Consider the following 20,735-nt stretch of genomic DNA (forward strand, 5'->3'; position numbering starts at 1 on the left):
TTTTTTTTTTTTTTTTTTTTTATGATCTATCTTTCTTGGAGTCACCATGGTGGTTTTCCCTCTTTGGTATTACTTTCGACAGGCAAACTTTGATTATTTGAGTGCCCCAGGGGATGTGCTGAAATTTAAGTTAAGTGAGATTTCAGGTAATTGCAAGAGTTTATAATGTGAACTATAGTAGCTGGGGGGTATGTGAAATTCACTGACAGTCTTGGTTAAGTTAGGAATAACGAAGGTTTGCCTGGATATCTATTTCAATCCTTTGCTCCTGTTATTTCTCCCTTCCCCCCTCTCCCCACCTTCTCAGTCTCTATACTGTCTGGGTGTGCCCCTGTTTTCTGCAGGTCTACAAAGATGAGGAGCAAATGCAAAGAAAAAAGACTGGCTTTCCTTCTAGTTGGCCATAAATGGGCGAGGAAATTCCTCTCATTTGGTGAAGGTAGCATATATTTTTAAAAATCGTTGCTTGCCTTAGAGTGAGTTTGCGCTCTCCCCAGTGCTGGGCTGATCCGATCTTGCCTCCAGCCGAGATGCTGATGACAGGGTGTGTGATTCTGGCTTGTTTCAGAGATCCAGTGTTCGGGATCGGGCACTAAAATTACCCATACATCTGAACTCTCCCTTTTCCACCCAGGTTGCCAGGGGCCTGGGATATGCTAGATACAGGTGACAGCCCATGTCACCAATGCTCACATATGCAATGACATATTATAACATGCAACGGTCACATGTGGAATGTGATGATAGATTCACTCGTCACTTCATTATAGGATAATGATTCAGTTCAGTTGCAGAAAGCTTTTCTTGAGGGCTGGGTAGCAATAAAAAGCCGGCAAAGCATGGATAACATTTTGGTCAAACTGTCTTTAAAAGCTATATAATTGCCGTGGCTTATCTTCCCCTGGTCTCAAAAAGAAATCATAAAACAACAACAACAACAAAAACCTTAAAACTCCTACAACAGATGAGCCACAGTGGCCACTGTAGGTCCACCTGCTCCCAGCTTCTGAGATGTGTCCCCAAACGCCGTGGGGCAGACGGGACCTCTAGCAGTGTCTCCACTTAACAGACAAGGCTCAAGGGGTAGCATTTGCAGGACTACAATTGACTCCAGGACTATCCTTTAACAAAAGGGAATTTGGAAGGCACAGAGACAAAGGGACCATGAACAGACCAAACATGGCAGCTGGGATTTAGAGTGAAATGATGTGGCTCTCACGGCCATCACCTATGACTGGCCATGAGAAGCCACTCACCACCCCCACCCCCTGCTTCAGTTTCCTCTTCTATAAATGCTCTGTGAATGACCATCAACATCTTGGGGTCTACTCTGTGCCCAAAGGTGATTCAGCATTTCACATATATAAACCATTAATCCTTATCACAACCCCAACATGTAGACATTATCCCCTTCTACAGATGAAGAAACTGAGGCTCTGGGAGATTAAAAAAAAAAGGTCACTTAACTTGTAAGTGGCAATGGTGGGATTTAAACCCAGGCCTGTCCCATGCCCTTCTTGCCACAGTGCCCTGCGCCTCCCTCAGAGAAGAATCATACAGATTCTGTAAGACAATGCATGTGTAAAAAAGCACTCGAGGGGCCTGGGTGGCTCAGTCGGTTAAGCATCCAACTCTTACTTCAGCCAGGTCATGATCTCAGGGTCGTGAGATTGAGCCCTGTGTTGGGCTCCATGCTAGGTGTGGAGCCTACTTCGGATTCTCTCCCTCTCCCTCTGCTCCTGTGCTTTCCCCACCCCCACGCTTGCATGCATGCTCTCTCTCTCTCTAAAAATAAATAAATAAAATATTTAAAAATAAAAAAATTAAAAAGCACTCGATAAATTCTAAAGGCACTATTCTTATTAATAATCACAATAATCCACAGAACTGCATCTGTCCTATTCAAAGAAAGAAAACCATCTTTATTCCTAAGTTTGTCAGCAGACCTTGCCTTTCTGAAAAATATCATCTCCCTGCCGGGATGAATGGTTCCATACGAGGGTCAGAGCGCTCAAGATGAAGATGCAACTCAAGATGGAGCAATTGTGGGACTATTCCCTGGCTCCCATCCCTCCGATACTCGAGTCAGGTGCAGATACTCCAAAGTAAGGAGGGGTTCCATCCCTGTCTGCCCCACAAGGCAGTCATCCGCAGACTAGAGTTCTCGAAATCAGACATGCAAATCCATCACCGTTTTAATTATCCAAGTAAATAGGGCCCTTACCACCATCTGCCAAGATGCCAACCAGTCGTGATCATCACGGCTCTCCCAGCGGTTCTCGCTGTGTGAGAACCACGGAGTCATCGTTCAAGGAGCAACTTGGGCCCACATTTCTGGCCACAGGATGAAGGTGTCCGCAGCTGAAGCTTGCGGCTGGGAGCCGGTTCTGCCCTCTCTCTGTGCCCAGCTCATATTCTTCTGAGCACTGTTCGTTTGTTCCTGCACCTGCCACTTTCTTCAACCAGCTCCGGGCAGCACCGACAAGTGGGAAATTTCCCTTGACAAGACCCGTCAGTTCAGAACTCAGCCCCACAGCAGCAAGTTGGGTGGAGAGGTGTTCTGGAACACGGGAGGATGTGCAATCCCGGTGATTCCAATCATAGGAGTTTTCAGAGGATGGACTAAACTGTGAACACTTCTTAAGGCGAGGGCTCTGTCTGTCCACGTTTGTTTCTCTGGCTGCTAGTGGCGCACATGGGTCGATTATGCTAGCAAAGGGCTCCTGGGGATGATCTGAATTTATGGTGGCTTTCAAGGAGGAGGGCAAAATCCTCATTGGCTCCACGTCGCCAACAGGCCACCCGCCGATACTGGGAATATTTTTCTTGCTTGCCTTCATAGTCCATTTGTCCACCACCATCATGGGTCATCAGAAGAGCATTTAAATGACAATAAAATGAGTTGTTCCAGTTTATTCTTCCGCAAGTAAAGACATAAGACCTGACTCTTAGAAAGAAATCCTTTGGAGAAGACATCACTGATGCAAGGTAGTGGCAAGGTTTGGGCATTTCTCTTTCAGTAAGGAAATACAGTGACGATTAGGATCACTTTAGACAGTAGTGTCAAAAGGACTGACTAAATATATGGCCAGGTGACCATTCCAAAAGGAGGGGAAATTTCAGGGGCGGAGAGGACTAAAAGGATATGGATGGCAGTGGATATCTGAGTAAGACCCTGAGCTTGGCCGTGAGCTTGGCGGGGAGGGGGCTCAGACTTTCCTGGATTCCAGTCTCTGCCTTGCCATTTCTAGCTGAATGACCTCGAGCAAGTTAATCTACCTCTTGCTGAGCCAAAGACACCTTATTTGTAAAATGGGGGCCATGATAGTATCTACTTCGTAGGGTTTGTGAGGTTAAAAGAGATAATGGATGAACAAGGCATTTAGCCCAGTAACTGGCATGTAGCTGGCATTTCCTGAGAAATTATCTTATCATCATCATCATCCATAAGCATCACATTCATGCCTATCATTAGGACTGTTGTTGTCCATACTGTGTGCGAGGGTGCAAAGACTGAAGTCATTAAAACGAGTCCTTGGGAAAGACCTACCAAGCCTGGTGGGCCTAGATCCCAGCTAGGACCATGGATGCATCAGACAAAACACTGATGGCAGACCTTCCTCCACCGCTCACTGTGTGCCAGGCGCCGTTCTGGGCACTTCACACACATTCCCAATTGTGCCCTATGAATAGGTATTAGTCTGATCCCCTCATCCATATAAAAGTGTTGGCTAAGGTGATGGAAGCAGAAGTGTCCTGGGAGACTTCTGGGAAGTTTCCCTAAAGGAAGGAGTCCCCTCTTCTTCAGGTCTTCTTCCTCCTCCAAAATACTGGTCCCCAGATGGAAAGCTCCATACTTGGCATGGTGGATGAGAGAAACAGCAGGTGCCTGGGTCCCTGACAAACTGCAAGCTGCCCTATCAGCCCTAGACTGTCTTCCTCAAGACGTTGTACTCGAGGGAGAGATACAGATAACTCCATCTTATCTAAACCACTGCTGTTTCTGGGATTAATCCCAAATAATAGGCCAACATGGCCAAACAACTGATATTGAGGAAATTGGGCACCTTTTAATGGAAGATACGTAACCGAGTTCACAAGGGAGCCCTATGTCACCGCTGGCCGGTGCCGCCGGATATCCACGACCTGAGAGCACAGAAGCCCTACGCCGAGGTCTGAATAGGGTTTAAATTAAACAATACTTCCCTTTCGGCTTGATCATTCAAACTACATACCTTGGAAACATGGGCACGACACTGTAGCAGCTTTGGTCGCTCCCTCACTCGCTCGTATGGTGAGGCTGGGGGCAAGCGGGGAAAACACAGACTCTGGGGTCCAAAGGACCTGGGTTCAGATCCCAGCTCTTACATTACCAGCATATTCTCTTATGCTTACTTATCAACTCTTAGCCATACTGATCACAGCAAGTGAAATGGTGGTAACTCTCGTTGCCCCTCAAGGCTGTTGGGAGGAATAAATAAAAGGCATATATCAAGTGTCGGCACATTAAACAGTGCTCCAGTGACTGTGTCCTTTTTCCTTCCAACGTGTGCCTGGACCAAACCTTATCTGCCTGGCACGAGACAAGGGCTTAACAAATGGAAACAACGTAAGAATAACTTACTGCTGTTAGTCACAGTAACGATACTGAGAGAGTAGTAGCGATTATGATCGCGGCAGTGGTCGCAGTAACAGTGGTAGTAAAATAATTGAAAGCCAAACCGAGAGAGGGTGAAAGCCAGGAAGGTCCCCAAATGTGCACAGTTAATGACTACATGATCAAAATGGAACTGTTCAGTACTGGGCAGGAGACTGATTCTGGGGGAAGTGTGGCATTTTTCTCATGAATCCTCATGACTGTTTCCAGCAATCAAAACAGCCGTTTCCCTCGCTCACTAAGCAATCTTGTAATTGGAAAAGAACCTCTCTCTAAACCCAGGTGTTTAAATTGTCCAATGAATTCCTCTCTTCTTTTAAAACTGAATTTTTAAGAAGAAGTTGAGGGATGAGATGAACGAACACTCTAGAATTTGCTCTCCTGTACAGCCGTTTACACACCACATGGTAGGGTGCGAGATGTCCTTGCTGATGCACGGGGGTGGTTGTTAGGACATTCAGAATAACCCATGTGTATTCGAAGAAACTAAGTGAGCCAGGGAAGGCGTCAACCGGCCTTGCAAAAAACCACAGGAAAAATCTCGAAGTCACTGCCCCTGCAGCCTGTTCTAGAGCTTAAGAGAATGCTGCTGTCAGACATCTGGGCATTCTGATAGTGGGAACAAATGCAATAAGAATTTCTAACACCTAGCTTCAAAGTCCAGCAAATATATATGGTTTGTCAATACGGCGGAATCTCATGGGGCCATAGAGACTGATGGTGGTGACGCTGATGAGTGAGGGACACGGAAACTAGTCTCTACGTATTGCTGAGTAGGAAAAAGAACAAGTTATAAAAATAGCATACTTGGTTACAGTGTGAGGGGGAGGTTGAGTCGACTGGGAAAGGCATACGGAGCCTGCCGGGGAGCTGGGAATGTTCTAGATCTTGACCTGGGTGGTGGTTTTGCATGCACATGCAAAAAGGCATCGAGCATTCACTGCACGTGTGTTACCCTCCATGCGAATGAAAAAAATAAAGCAGCATATGATATAAACTCATTTTTAGAAATAAAGGCATGGAGCGCACCTGGGTGGTTCAGTCGGTTAAGCGTCCGACTCTTGGTTTTGGCTCAGGTCATGGAGCCTCATGTTGGGCTCCATGCTCAGTGTGGAATATGCTTGAGATTCTCTCTCTCTCTTCCTCTCCCTCTGCCCCTCCCCCTGCTCACATACTCTCTGTCTCTCTAAAATCAATAAATAAAATCTTAAAAAAAAAAAAAAAGGAAAGAAAGAAAAAAGAAAGGCATGGAAAAATGTCTGAGAGATTATACACTAAAATATTAATAGCAGTCAGCTCTGGGTACTGGAATTATAGTTATTTTCTTTCAAACATACCTATATTTTCTAAATTTGGGGAGGGTGTCAATCTACTCAGATATTTAGGGTTAAATCCATCCTGACCCAAAGTTTGGCCATCTCTAGGTAAAACCTTCAGCCACTCACTTGTCTTCCCCACCTGCCGTCCTTTCTTCTTCATTCGTAGATTCAGGCTGGCAAGGGCAGGGCCCCCACTGCTGCCTGAGGAACCCTCTGTGATGGGGTCAAGTAGGCAGGGTATGGGTGGGTGGCTCCTTGGCGTTATTAGATTCTCACACTTCCACGGAGCCTCTGCTCGGACAGGACTGGGTCACCTGGTGCACCTGCCTTCAGCCTACACAGCAGAGGTGGCATCCTGACTGCCCTTCAGCTATGGTTACACCGGCAGGTGTCCCAGACACCACTTCTGCTCAACTTCCAGCCTCTACTGAAGTCTGGGCAGGGATCTGGAACTAGACTCCAGATCCAGTTCCTGGGGCTTCGATCAAGGTCAGCTGGCAAGAATGTGCAGAGGGTATGAACCCAGCCTTCTTCAAGTTAAGAGACATGGCTCCACACACTCGTTTCTTGCCGAGTGACCATCAATAAGGACTCTGAATTTCCATTTCTTCATTTATAAAAGGACACTGGCCCCTGCTCATTCTAACTGACAAGGCAGTTACGAGGGTAAGGGAAGGGAGAAGAAGGTGACCACACCCCGTGGCCTTCTGAGTCCCAGCTTTTAGCAAAGTGCCTGAGGCTGCGTTCATCCTCTTAAATATTAGTGGAAGACAGACCGATGTAAGGTACTGTTTTTATCAATTATTTCTTGTGATGAGAAGACAACCGCAGGGACCAAAGAAATTGCCTAACTTCTTTGCATGAAAGTTTGCACCCATGGGAGTGAACAACCTTGCAGCCAGCTTCACGTCTAGTCCACAGCAGAGGCCGGGGCCGGTGAGTGTTCAGACGCGCTATAATACAGGTCAGAGCCCATTACAGAAAGCAGCTCCTTAGAACTGAATCATTTCCCACCCGCGGCTTCTGCCTGACTCCTTTTAAGCAATATATCTGATACCATAAAATTTCAGTTTGGAAGAAAAGGAGAGAAAGAAGGGGCAGCTGAGAGGCAAAGGGGGCCAGAGGAAAGGACTTCTAGTGAATTCATAAATCCCTTGGAGCTTATTAAAAGGAGATTTGACTTACTACCTTTAAAAGATCACAATCTGTATTTTGAAAGTCAGAAGGTCTGTGAGATCAAACGGATAAAAGGGGGCTTTGGGGAAAGAAACAAATGAGAATGTTGTTCTGACAAACAAAAAAACGAATGTCCTTGTTTTAATTCAGTAGTTTTTCAATTGAGGTATTCACGGAGACCCCGAGAGGTTTGCCTTCTCTTTCGGATTTGTCTACTACGAGCAGGACATTGTGCTGGGTACGGTGGCAGATTCAAAACTGCATCCGCCCGTTCCTGCTCTGAGTGACTCCAGGCCGGAGACCAGGCACGGCCCTAAATCATTCCCACCTATGGCGCCCAGGGAGATGCTGGTCACAGAGGGGCACCCGGATGCCACGGGATCACAGAAGGCCGAAGACCTTCCAGTTGGAGGTGAAGGTGGTTACGAATGAGCCTCGGAAGAGGCATGAGGAGAAGCAAGAGAACCAGAGTTCCTGCCAGAGGGCCCAGCCTGGGCGAAGAGCAGGTGTGCGGAAACACGGGCTCCTGGCAGAGACCCAGAGTGGTTCTGGGTAACAGGAGCACAGGACATGTGAAATGCAGGAAGAGAAGATAAGGCTGGAACATTTGCTTTGGATGAAGGTAAGAAAGGCCTTAAAGGACAGTGGAGTCTCAGCCAAAGGGAGAGTTGGCAGGAGCGATGGAGGCTTTTGAGCAAGGAAGGGTCAGAAGCCCAGTCTGGCTCCCAGGTGCTGGACCAGGCAGTGAGGGAGAGGGTGGAAAGGCAGAAGGGGGTGCAGGAGGCAGGGAGGCTGGTGAGGACGCACCTCCTCCAGAGAGGGGGCTACTGCTAGTTCTCTATGAGCCAGTGCTGTGTCCTGAGCCCTGAAGTCAGCTCACTAACAGGCTTCTTCATGGCCAAACAAGCCAGGGAAGGAGAGCGGTCAGCAGACAGCTCTGAAGACCAGAGAGGGGTACGAGCAGGAGGCTGGACTCAGGGAGAGCAGGAAGGATGCAAGGCCGGAGCGCGAGGGAGAGGAGCACGGAAGAGGCCAGGGAAGTGGAAGGTGCCCAGGAACGGACTGAGCTACCTGCAAATGCTCTGGAAGGTCTGGCCAAGCTGGAGATTGTCAGGAAAGAAGAAAAGGTTACAGATGGACCCCGACGGCACTCACCAGACGGCAGCAAATTAAAAAGGAAATTGGAACTGGATAGAAAGAAGGGAGTTCCGTCCTTGCCATCTCCAATACTGCCTTGGTCACGGGGTCTGCAGATGGCGGTACGCGCAGGCACGTCCACCGGCACCCCATCGGTAGGAATTGTCAATGGCATCGCATTGACAACCAGTAGCTACCACATCATCTCTCTCTGCAGAAGCATCTCCGAAGCCCTGGGAAGGGTCTTCCTAAAGCCCAGGCAAGGACTGGTCCACCACCTCCACCAGAAAGGGTTGGGGACTTGAAGACACACTTTCATATATCTCTCCTTGCTTTATCCCCCCTATCTAAGGTGAAAGATACAAGACAGATAACGTCATCCTCATTGCATGAAGTCCAGAAAATTGAGGTCTTGGAGAAGTCATGAGATTTGGTGGAGCTTGACGACTTATGTCACCCACTGCAGCCTGAGCCAGGAGCTGGCCAGGACACTGGCCATGGGCTGAGGCCATGTGGACACTCACTCTCAGGGTCTTCGGGGCCATGATCGGTCTGGGGGAGAGGCTAAAAGTGGGGCACAGCAGCAGCTGAGCAGGGCTGGCTTCAAAGAGAGTATCAGAAATGGCAATGTGAACTGTGTTTCCTTCCTCCTTTCCTTCTCTTTGTTCCCTCCCTTCCTCCCTTCTTTCCTTCCTTCCCGGAGTCCCTGCTAAGTCTCACATGCCTGGAATTGTATTAGATACTGTTGGCCACCCACCTCTCTGAGGGTCCCTGGCTTCAGGAACCCCATTACCTTGCCTTGTCATGCTGCCAACAGTCCCCCACACCATCTTCCCAACCCAAATATACCATCCACTTCCCAAGTAAAATATACCAGGCCCAGGGGAGGTATGAAACTCAATGGAGGAGGTGACATTTGATCTGGGCCTCCAAGTATGCGTGAGAGGTCACCTTGGACACAAGCAAAGGCCTAGAGATGCCTCAGGGCATGGAATGATCTGGTGTCGGTCAGGAGTTCTGTGGAAAGTGGAGGAGGTGGTCACCAAAGGGGAGTTACTGGATATGAGGAGGGAGTAGGGCCCCCAGAGGGCCTGGTTTTTCACTCCACAGGGCCTGAAAGGCCATCTGAGAACTTAAAGCAAAGGAGCAGTAAATCAAACGCTTATAATGACAACTCAAGCTAGACAGCTGGACATGGAAGAAAGATCTTACAAGATGTGGCAGATACTCTGGGGAGAGTGGATAAGAACCTGGGCCATGGTGGGATAGTGGGAGTGGTGACCCAGAGCCCTGATTAAAGACTTGTTCCTGAGCAGAAAATAGGGGCCTTCGTTAATAATGAGATTGGGTTCCGCTGGGAGGAAGAATCACAGACTCTGCAGTGACGTCATTAATTGAGATGGGATGGAAGAAGGGAAGAGAGGTAGGACCGGCGGAAGACAGAGGGAGGATGAATTCAGGTTAGGGCACATGGAGTGTGAGATGCCCGGAGACATGTCCAGGGGCCACGTGGAGGGATGCAGAAGCCCAGTGTGTAGGGAAGGAAGGGCGGAGTGTCAGAGGCTGCACGGCCAGGACCACGAAGCCTGGAGCCTGAAGACAGACCACTGTGTACGGCAAAGAGAAGGCTGGTCCTGCGTGGCCTCGGCAAGAGCATTTGCAGGAACACGGATGGGGCAGAAGGCAGACTCGGGTGGGCTGAGAGTGATGCGAGCCAGGGGACAGGGAAGAGGTAGAGGTGGGCTCCTGTGTCCGCTCAGTCCTCATTTCTACTGCTTACGTAGCTTCCCAGCGCATCCAGGTAATTTCTCCCCTGCTCAAAGGGTACAGTCATGCTTTCAGTCACCTCCAGAGTAATGGCCACACTCAGGACCCTAGCACGCACAATATAGCTAATAGGGCCTTCAAAGTCTGCCTAACAACTACCACCCCAAGCCCCACTATGCATTGCCAACCACAGACCAGACTCTGGTAATTCCCAAACAAGCCTGCATTTTGCCACCTCTGCACCTTTGCTATTTCTGTTCCTTCTGCCTAGAACACCCTTCCTTTATACTTCTACTTGCTCAAATCTTGCCCAACCTTCCAGGTCCGAGAACCTCCCTCAATCCCCCAATTTACACTACCTTCCCTTTGACCAGCAGAGCACTTACCAAAATGTACGTCACGGGGGAGTGGCCTTATTCCCATTCTCTATCGCCACTGGACTGCAAAGCCTTCAAGAGCAACTGTCTCATGTCCAGGGCACTGCACACAGTAGTTCTCACCTGTGTCTGGTATGTTGAATGCTGGACTTCTCCCCCGCTATCCCCTGTCCCGTTTTAATATTCCCGGCTGTCCTTTACTCCTCCTTCCTGCCAACCAACCAACCTAACGCAGAAACAGATCCCTCTTAATGTCACTAACACGCTACCCATGTGTCAGCCATTTAACAAAGCTGTAGGCGGCCAGGCACATGGATGAGTTACTCTCCGTAAGTGAGGACGTGAAATCGAAGTAGAGACCCTGCCTGTGGGCCAGAACTGGGTTGGTTCTTGGGTATTACTCAGTATCCTCACTCAGTTCCTGCTCTTCTTGAGTCACTGCATGAAACTCATTCCCATCTCCTACCCAACACAGGCGCTCATGGTCCTTTCTCTGAGGAGCTCACTAACTGGTGTAGGAGTTAAGATCCACACACAGAGAAGGTCCCTTCCTTTCTCTGGGAGCATTTTCATGCTGAATGAGTGGGTTGGAACCTGACTTACATAAGGCAACAGGGTGAAGAGCTCACTTCAAGCTGGTGGTCATGGGTGATTTTATGAGGGATGTGGGCTTCTGTTCCACTTGAAAGGACTAGGAAAGGCTGTGGTCTGGGAAGGGCCCGCCCAGATGAGATGAGGATGTGAGAATAAGGTAAAAGCCAGAACGCATCACAGGTCAGTTTGTCTGTGGCAGCCAATTTCTGAGGGGGGCAGTGAGACATGAAGCTTGAAAGGTCGAGGCTAATTTGAGGGGGCCTTTGAATACCAGGTAATGGGAAGCCATAGAAGGCTTCTGAGTAAGAAGACCTAGTGAAAAGGGCTTTTCTTTTTAGGGTGGCGTAACAGTTAGTTGATAGTTGATAGAGGGTAGACTGGCTTGAAGAAGATCTGGTATCCTGCACGTAAATAAGATGTTTGTTACAATAAAACAACATAAGGCAGTGGAAACAGAGTAGACTGTTTAGCAAACTTCCATAGAAAATGAAAATGGGAAGGCTTCAAAATAAAAAAAACCAACCAAAGGTTTTGCGTTCCTTGGAAACCAGGCATCCCCTCCCACTGGCACCATGTTACCTGATGGGCCAGAGAGAGATGCAGACTCCGCTAAGCTAAGTCTCCTGCCGCGAGGCACCCAAAGCCCCCGTGTGGTTTGATTAGTGGAAAACCAGGCGGTGAGTGAGAAGTGTCATTCACTCTGGTCATTCTCATTCAGGGACTAGCGAAGTCCCCTTCGCATCTTCAGCCAAAGTATTTTATTCAATGTGAAAGCCACTAAATTAATTTTTTAACATAATAAGAGTAGAAATTGTCAATTTTAGAAGCACATATGCGAATTTCCCTGCACAGGAGAGAACACGAATTCTATTAGTTAAAAATAGCAGTTGTGCTCACTTTCCCCCACATGCTAATTTTAATAAACTTACTCTGAAATTAGCCTGCCACTAGGAAGATCGCTGCTCAACCAAAATGTTCCCAGTGAGCACGAAGCTTGCCTTGCAAGAGTTCAAGTACTCCCAGGAAACTCTGAACAATGCAGAGTTCTAAATGGAACTCACCCCTTCTCACCGGACTTGGCCACCCCCAACCCTCTATCACACCCAGAGCCACCAACTCTCAAAGGTCATCTCAGACTCCTTCGACGGCATCTTCCCAATACAGCTGGCTATGAAATCCTGCCAGGGTGTTTTTAAAAAGTCTTCCTCATAGCCATCCTTTTTCCTCTATCCCTACTGACGCTTTGTCTCCTTATCACTTCATTTATTCAGACATCCGATTTCATATATCTACAATTAATACCTCCAAAGGGCAAAGTATAGTGCAAAGAGCTAAGGCCACAAATTAATAACACATGGTCCCTACTCTCAAGGAGTTCAAGATCTTTTGGGTTCAGTGGAGAGACAGACAAGTTATGGGTTAGTTAGAAAACCATATGATTAGTGGTATGACTTAAGTGCGAAAGGAATAATCAGGAACGTTGGTGGTGACAGAAAAGACTAGGTTTGTTTGATGCCTGGCAAAGTTACCAAATTTGTCTGTACATCTCCACTGCCTGGCATCGTGCCTTGTAGATGTAAGGGGCTCAGCGATCACTGAGTTCAGTGGAAATAAATCTATTCCAAATATTTTCATCAACTTGTACTCCAGCTAAAAAAGCACCCGGTGCCTGTCTATTACCAGCTACATTAGAGCACACCCTCTGTGTTGCTTTTGAAGTCGTTCACTGTACAGTCTACCCTGGCTATTCCAGGCTTAATGTCTGCTATACCCCAACCGACTAGTTCCAGCCTTTACCAGAAGCATTTCTGCAAAAGTCAACCACCAGCCCACGGCTCATGCCTGCTTCCTGTCATGATCACCCAAGCCCTCTTCCACCAAAGGGGAGAGACCCAGTTCGAGTTCCACTGCCTCTGAGAAGCTTTTTCCCACTTCTCAAGCCTTACCAATTCCCTATATATGTGCTCACTGTTGAGCATGTTTTTTCATTTAATAATAAAATTACTAATATGAATAATACCTCGAAATATTAACTGATGTCCTATCTACCCACCTTGCCTCCATTTCCTATAACACTTACCCCGTTTCTCACTACATATCCCTCTCCCTTTTAAACAAGCCAGACATTCTGCTTTCATGTTCCCAGGAAGAGAGCACCCAGCAAAACACAGGTAACAAAGTGATTGGCTTTTCAGTGTTGAAAGCCTGGTCCTTTAGACATCAGGGCACAGAAGAGTCTCCCCAGGAGCTCCCTCCTCCAAGACCCCCCAAAAGACTAGAAAGATCTCCAAAGTTAAGGAAAGGGCAGGAATCAGTGAGTGCAAGGAAGGAGAGCCTGGTTATTAGGGAATCTCTAAGAATGAGCGCGGAGTTCTGCCCAATCAGCCCGGGTGGGGAGAGCGGAGTGAGAACCAGGGGACCGGGATGGGGAGCACAGCTCGTCTTGATGGAAACCTGATGAGGTGGGGACCTGGAGAGGTAAGGAGTAAAGCTCTCTAGAGCGATGGCAATCTTGACTATCCATCTCTCCCTTGTTAAAAAAAAAAAAATTAGTTTATGGAGACATAATTCACACAGAGAAAGAGTCCTCTTTTTTGAGCATGCAGCTCTATGAATTTGAGCACAGGTATACAGTCATATAGTCATCAGCTCAATCAAGGCACAGGATATGTCCATCACTCCAGAAAGTTCCCTCGCGTTCCTCTGTAGTCAATCTGCTCAGCCCGCTCCCAGGCTCTGGCACCCGCCGGTCTGTTTCCTGCCTGTTGAGCTGTGCCTCCCCAGAAATTTCGCATAAATGGAATCTTACAGTAGGTACGCTTGGCTTGAGCCTCTGGTTTCTTTCACTTGCCAATTTTTTTTTCATAGAGTTGGCACGCAGTGTTACATTAGCTTCAGGTGTACTAAATGTTTTAGATTCATTCATGTTTTTGCACGGATCAGTGATCTGCTCCATCTCAAGGCTGAGCACGGTTCCGTTACACGGATGTGCAGTGGTTCACCTGCTCATTAGTTCATGGACGTGGGGGCTGTTTCCATTCTCGGCAATTATCAAGAAAACTACTATGCACATTCACACGCAGGTTTTGGTGTTGACGTACGTCTTCGTTTCTCTGGGGTAGACTCCTAGGGGTGGGACTGCTGGGTTGTTCGGTTAAGCGTATTTCTGACTTGATGAGAAACTGCAAAACTGTTTTCCTGTCCTGTTCCTTCAGCGGCGCATGGGGCTTCTGGGCACTCGGCATCCTTGTCAGCGCTTGGTTTATCCATTCTTTGTCCCTCCATCCTAGCAGGTGTGTCGGGGGATCTTACCGTGGTTTTAACTTACGTTTCTCTAGCAATAGATGATGGTGCTTTTCTGTTCATGTGCTTGTTTTCCATCCAGATCTCTTGAGTCCAGTGTCTACTGAACTCTTCTGCCATTTTAAAAATTAGGTGGCTTGTTTTCTTATTCTTGAGTTGTGAGACTTCTTTCTATATTCTAGATAGGAGAGATGTGCTCTGCACAAATCTTCTCCCAGCCTGTGGCTTATCTTTTCATTTTCTGAATGGAGTTTTTCAAAGAGCCGAAGTTTTAAATTTTGATAAAGTCCAGTTTATCCTTTTTTCCTTTTATGGTTTGTATTTTTCATGTCCTATGTACCCTTCTTACTTTTGAGTCTCCTAAACTGTGAAAAAACTATCTCAAGTGGTGATAAGGAGAACCCTCCCAAATTTAAGCCGGGCACATACTGTAACGATTCTATTCCCTAGCCTCCCTTGCTAGGTGCGGCCATGTGACTACGCTCAGACCGAGGGGATGTGAACAGAAGTCATCCCTCATTAAAGAAAAACCCCTCGCCCTGGACTCCCCCTGCCCTCTTTTTCTCCATTCTCATGGGCTGGGGCAAAAACACGGCAGCCACCAGCTTTACACGTACGGTTGAGGACCGCCCTCCCCAAGACACACTGGAGTAACAAGATGCCCCAAAATCCGGGTTCTTAAATGACTCGTGGAGCAGGGCCACCCTCCCCAGCTGGACCTCCACACTGTAATGAGACCTACGTATCTACTTAAAACGATATATTTTGAGGGTAGGTATCTTTGTTAGAGTGGCTTAGACTTTATCCTAACAAATCGACCCTTTTTTTCTGAGGAAGTAGGACATACTCCCAAGGGTCTGGGACCCAGCCTGGTGTCGTGTGGTACATCTAAGCAAACCACGACACAGTTTCCACAAGTTCCCCTCAGCTCAGGAGTGATTCGGGGGCAGCAGAATAGGAACCCCTTGTCCTAGCCTGGGCCGGAAAGCGAAGTCCCCTACACTCAGAGCAGTGACCGAGCAATACATGACGTGAGTAGAATGAGAAGGGGACAAGGAGGGACACAACGGTGACCTCTGACCAGATACTAGCCCCAAATGAGGAGACACCATATGCATGCCCCCCACCCCATCACCCCTGCCAACGGCGGAGTCCTGCTCGACCCCCTAGAACTTAAAGACAAGCTCAGGGAAAGGGAGAGGCGTGACTCCAATCCAATGACCCTTCGGCCACCCTTACAATGGGAACCTGTAATCAAAATGCAGGCGTTGTAGGAAAATACAGAAGTTTTCATGTCATGAATACAAGTTCCTGTCCCGAGGTTCCCGCTCACTGCACTCACATTCACGGACCACCACTGCCAGGCAGAGGCCGCAGTGCTACCCAGCATTACTTCCTTTGAGCCTCACAGCACCCAGGAGGGGCCGCTGTATTACTCTATTGAAGATGAGAAAAAAACGAGGCTCAGAGAAGTGATTCTTTCAAGTCCATTCTGCTTCTGGCAAACAGCCCCCACTGCCCTGACCCACTCTCGGGCCATGTGGCCTCCAGGGCGGAGCCTGAGACCGTCAGATCACCGTGCTCCGGAGCAGCTCCCACGTTCCAGGGCAGGCGAGTGATCTGAGGGGTTCACGGGGAGTGTCTCCTGCGGTTTTATGGAATGTACTACATAAGAGCTTCTGTTTTCCCCTCTGAACTTGAAAGTACGGGAGGCTGAGACTGAAGACAAACAGCAAGGAGACCCAAGCATCCGTGCGAGTAGGGAACCCAGCTGTGCCCCAAACCACCCCCTCCTTGGAACTGGTCCTCAGGCCAGCGGTATCGGTTTGCTGGAGCTGTTACAACAAATTGCCGCAAGCCCAGTGGCTCGGAGCAACAGAAATGAACTCTCTGATACTCCTGGGGGTTAGAAGTCCAAACTCAAGGTGTCAGAAGGGCCATGCTCCCTAATAACACTCTAGGGGAGGCCTGTTCCTTGCCTCTCCCTAGCTTCTGGTAGTTGCCAGCAATCTCGGGCACTCCTGTTAGCTGCCTAACTCATCACATGGCCGCCTTTCTTCTATAACTTCACAGTGTCTTCCCTCTGTGTATCCCTATATCCAAATTTTCCTCTCCTTATAAGGACCCTAGTCATTGGATTAGAAGCCCACTCTAATGACCTCACCTTAACTCGATTACATTTTCAAAGAGTCTATTTCCAAATAAGGTTACGTTCACAGCTGTGTGGGGGGGTAGGATTTGAACACATGTTTTGGGGGAGTACAATTCAACCCACAACACCAGCCAATAAATTTCCTGAGCTGAACCACTTTGGGTTGGGTTTTTGATCATTTGCACCCAGAAAGAGGTAACCAAGATTCACGCCCAGATTTCAGTCGACAACTGAGACCCAAAGCTGTGCCGTGAACCACAGGGCTGACTATTTGTCTATTCATTCTCTCTCTTTCAAATGTCAGGGGCTCCACTCTGGGCAGAGGTCAGGGTTATACGACACACTGATTGCTATCTAATTAATTAACCAACACTCAAATAGTGAAAATAGTGAAACTGAACTTGGCATGATTTATCATAGGGCAGTAGGCTGAGGGGTGGTTAACATTTTTATTTTAGAAATACCAAGTTATTGTCTGCACTGCTGCATTTCAAGATTTCTCCCTGATTTGGAAAGATCACCTCAGGTGGTGTTAAGAAGAACATTTCCCCCTCCCCAGACATTTAATTTCCAAAATAGCACACCAGCCATGCTTTTTTTCACTTGCATGGCCCTGTTGACTTCGGGGCCTGAGAGGAGGCTGTAATTTCAGCTTGTTATACTAAAAATATGAAAATAAAACTGATCTCTGTAGGATCATTTTAAATGAAAACTGCTTCCTAGAGGCAAGCCGAGGAAGCAAACTGATTGAAAGAGAGCACGGGGCTCTGGGCAGGAGGGGTAATGGACTGCGCAGCCAGGGTGGGAGGCAGAAGCCAGGTCTTCCACAGAAAACCAGTGGGAGCTGTCAAAAAGCCCTGTCAGCTCAGGTCGGATGTCTGGTGACATCTTCCCCAGTTCCTTCGGCTGGGTTCCAAAATCACTGTGAAACACCACCAGCCACTGACCACTCTCTCGCTTGAATCCTGCTTGGCTGAGTATCAGACATCTTCTCCGTGCCAAACTCAGTCCACACCTAGCCAGCTAAACTTAAGTGGGCACGGGGATCCCCCGGGTAGCTCAGTTTCTGAGAAAAGCACATTCGAGGCTACACTCCTGGGCATTTTCATGCCATGGGTGTATCAGTTTCTCGTGGCTGCCATAACCAGTTACCACAAACTGGGTGGCTTAAAACAGAAATTTATTCTCTCACAGCTGTGGAGACCAGATGTCCACAGTCAAGGTGTCAGCAGAACTGATTCCTTCTAGAGGCTCTGAGGAAGAAAGCCTGTTCCGTGCCTCTTCCAGCTTCTGGTGGCAGCTGGCAAACCTTGACATTATGGTATTTTCGCTGTACAACTCCAATCTCTATTTCCATCTTGATATGGCCTCCCTCTGTGTGTGTCTGTCTTCCCATGGCCTTCTCCCTTGTATCTCTGTGTCCGAAATCTATCTTTACTCTCTTTATAAGGACACCAGTTATTAGATTCAGGGCTCGCTCTAAATCCAGAATGATCTCATCTCACGGTCTTTAACTTGATTATATCTCAAAGGCCCTATCTCCAAATAAGGTCCCATTCACAGGTACTCGGGGGTTAGGACTTAGATGTATCCATGGTGAGGAGGTGGGGGCCACACAATAGATTTGGGGAGAGGCTCTGAAACTTGCATTTTTTCCCAAAAACGCAGAGTGACTCTTTGCACTCTTTGCTCCCCAAATGACTCTGGTGTAGGTAATTTGTAGACCCTACTCTGAAAAACACTGATTTAGTCACTGATTATTCAAAGATGAATAAGACATGATCCCCTCCCTTGGAGAACCCGCTATCTAGTTCAAGATATAGACTGATGAACCAATGATTAAAATACAAAGTATAGTCTAAAGATTCTAAGCTCTGGAGTCAGACAGACCAGGGCTCAAATTCTCTAAGCTGCAAGGCTCTGGGCAAGTTCCTTAGCCTGTCTGAGCCAGTTTCCTCATCTGTAAAATAAGAACAAATTCCTCCTTTATACCATTAGGAGACTGAGGCTATGTAAAATGCTTAATGTTACTCAAGAAATAGACATTAGCTATTATGAAAGCGGGAAACATGGCTCCTTGCTGTGTGCTTTCCACATCCTAAAGCCTTTAATGAATGTCTGTGGAAGGCAAGAAGGCATTATCCTGAAGAAATGCAGCTGGGACAGGCATGGCAACTCCTGAAAGCCCCATTTCAGGATCTTGATTTATTCCATAAGCATTCTGGGGGCATCTGCTGTGTAAGGAGCTCAGTGTGTAGGCACTTGAAACAAAGCCAAGGAAAACACATGCCCTAGTGAGGCGACCACCAGGCTACAATATAGTGTGGTCAGTGCAAGGCCGAGGTAAGCCCCCCACGGAGAGGCACATTCGAATGCAATTAAGCATTTCCTTCCTCTGGTTTTCCATCCCCTAACATTTCATTCCTTAGCATTCTCTTCGTGTCTACTGTGGGACTCTCCCAAACTGTAGCATATGCACCAGAAATTCTTGGAGGGCAGAAAGGGTCGTCTGTCTCCTTTGCCACTGAATCCCAAGCACCATGTACCTGGCTGCTAATAGACATTTGATAAATATTTGTTATAGTGGTGAATATTCTGCTGCCATTTCAGAGCCCAACACTGGACTTTTATGAAGACCCACCTCCAGGCTCCTTCGACTGGGTATGATTTCTGAAGGGCCAAGAGAAAAGTCTTCTAGAGAATCTGTCCCTTGACATAAAGCCTGACAGAGGAGACCCGGGCAAAACAACATATCAGAATGTTGTCTGGTTAGGAACTCTCAACTACCAGACCAAGAGTAAACAAACTAAACCAGGGAGACCTTATGGCATCTTATTTCTCTTCAGAAATACAATGCTTCACACACACTGGACATTAAGTACTGTTATCAGACTGACTAGAGGCCCAGAAAATGATTAAAGGAGAAACAATACAGGGTTTCCCCTCCAACATCCCACAAGGGAAGGAACAGAGCAAACCACTACACCCACATTGTGTGCACAGAAGCCAAGTCCAAGAAGTGAAGTCCAAGTTGGCCTTGGGCAAGGGGGATGGTTCTCAGGAGGGAGAGAATGGAAAATTTTGGCGGCATGCTCGGGAACATGGGTAATGGCCGTCACATACACTGGTAAGGCAGGACCAGCAACCTATCTGTGAGAGGGAGACATCAGCCCCCACTCTCACCTGGAGAAGTCCGCGGACAGCCCCTCCCAGGCCCAAATATTCAGGCTGGGCAGAAGAGGGAATAGCTTAGGAGACTACAAGCGGACCCCAGGCGTGTTTGCGACAAGAGCTTGGGGGAGGAGAGGGCTGGTGTTTTCTGCTTCCCCAGATGGAATGACTTCTGCACCTGTCTCTCACGCCTTTGATAAACGGCTGCCCGCCTGACACGGAGTAGGCCCGCCATACACACGTGTTGACAGAAATGAGTAAGTGACTGCACGAAGGCTCCGGAGGACCCCGAACTCCCCCACCCGAACCTCCATGGCAGGTAATTCCACCTGGCCCGGGTGGAACGCCAAGGCCCTTACCCCCTCCCCCCGCCCCGGGGCACTAGCTTTCCGCTTTGGCAGCGGCCGTCCAATCGCTAGGCTCCAGAACAGTGGTGACCAGGCAAGCAGGTGGGGCTTGGCGCCTCTCCTCCCGGATCCCCGCGCTTCGCTCTCCAATCCGGGGCCAAACCCTGCGGCGGGGGGGGAAGGCCCCTCCCCAGAAGCCGGCGCCAGATGGCGCGCAGCACAGTGGCGCCCGGCTAGCCCGGCAAGCGCGGCTCGAGCGGCGCACCTGGCGCGGGCGGGGGGCGGCGCGTCCCCCGCGCGTCCCCGCCCCGCTCGGCCACCCCGGGGGGCGCGGGCTCCGGCCCGGGGCTGCCGCTTGGCCCGGCCCCTCCCGCCGGCCGGCGCCTCGGCCTCACCTCGCTCACCAGCCCCTGCCAGTCGCTCTCGGTCCGGTCGCCGTTCATGGCCTCCTCCTGCAGGCGCGGGCCGGCTTCATGGACGCCGCCCTCCTCCGCCTCCGCCTCCTCCGCCGCCTCCCCCCGCCGCGCCGCCGCCGTCGCCGCCACCCGAGCCCCGCGCGGCCCCGAGAGGGCCGGGCGCCTCCGAGCCGCCGCGCCGCCGCCGCCGCCTGCGGCCGCCCGCGCTGTTGACTCAACGTCCGCCTCCGCGGGATGGGGAGGAGGAGCCGCGGCCGCCCCGGGCCGCAGCCCCAGTCCGGCCAGCTGCGGCCCTCCCCGCGCCTCCCGGCCTCCCGAC

General features: G+C 49.1%; 1 protein-coding gene across 1 annotated transcript in view; it reads right to left on the bottom strand.

Moving 5' to 3' along the window:
* Positions 1-20,501, bottom strand: part of CCDC149 (coiled-coil domain containing 149) — a 101,646-nt gene extending 81,145 nt beyond the window's left edge. The window contains exon 1 of the mRNA XM_048211873.2: positions 20,396-20,501. Coding sequence (XP_048067830.2) covers positions 20,396-20,443 — 48 coding nt within the window. The 5' untranslated portion in view covers positions 20,444-20,501. The remainder of the gene's footprint in view (positions 1-20,395) is intronic.
* Positions 20,502-20,735: the final 234 nt, after the last annotated feature.

The sequence above is a fragment of the Ursus arctos genome, unplaced genomic scaffold (assembly GCF_023065955.2).
Source record: "Ursus arctos isolate Adak ecotype North America unplaced genomic scaffold, UrsArc2.0 scaffold_9, whole genome shotgun sequence".
NCBI lineage: Eukaryota > Metazoa > Chordata > Mammalia > Carnivora > Ursidae > Ursus > Ursus arctos.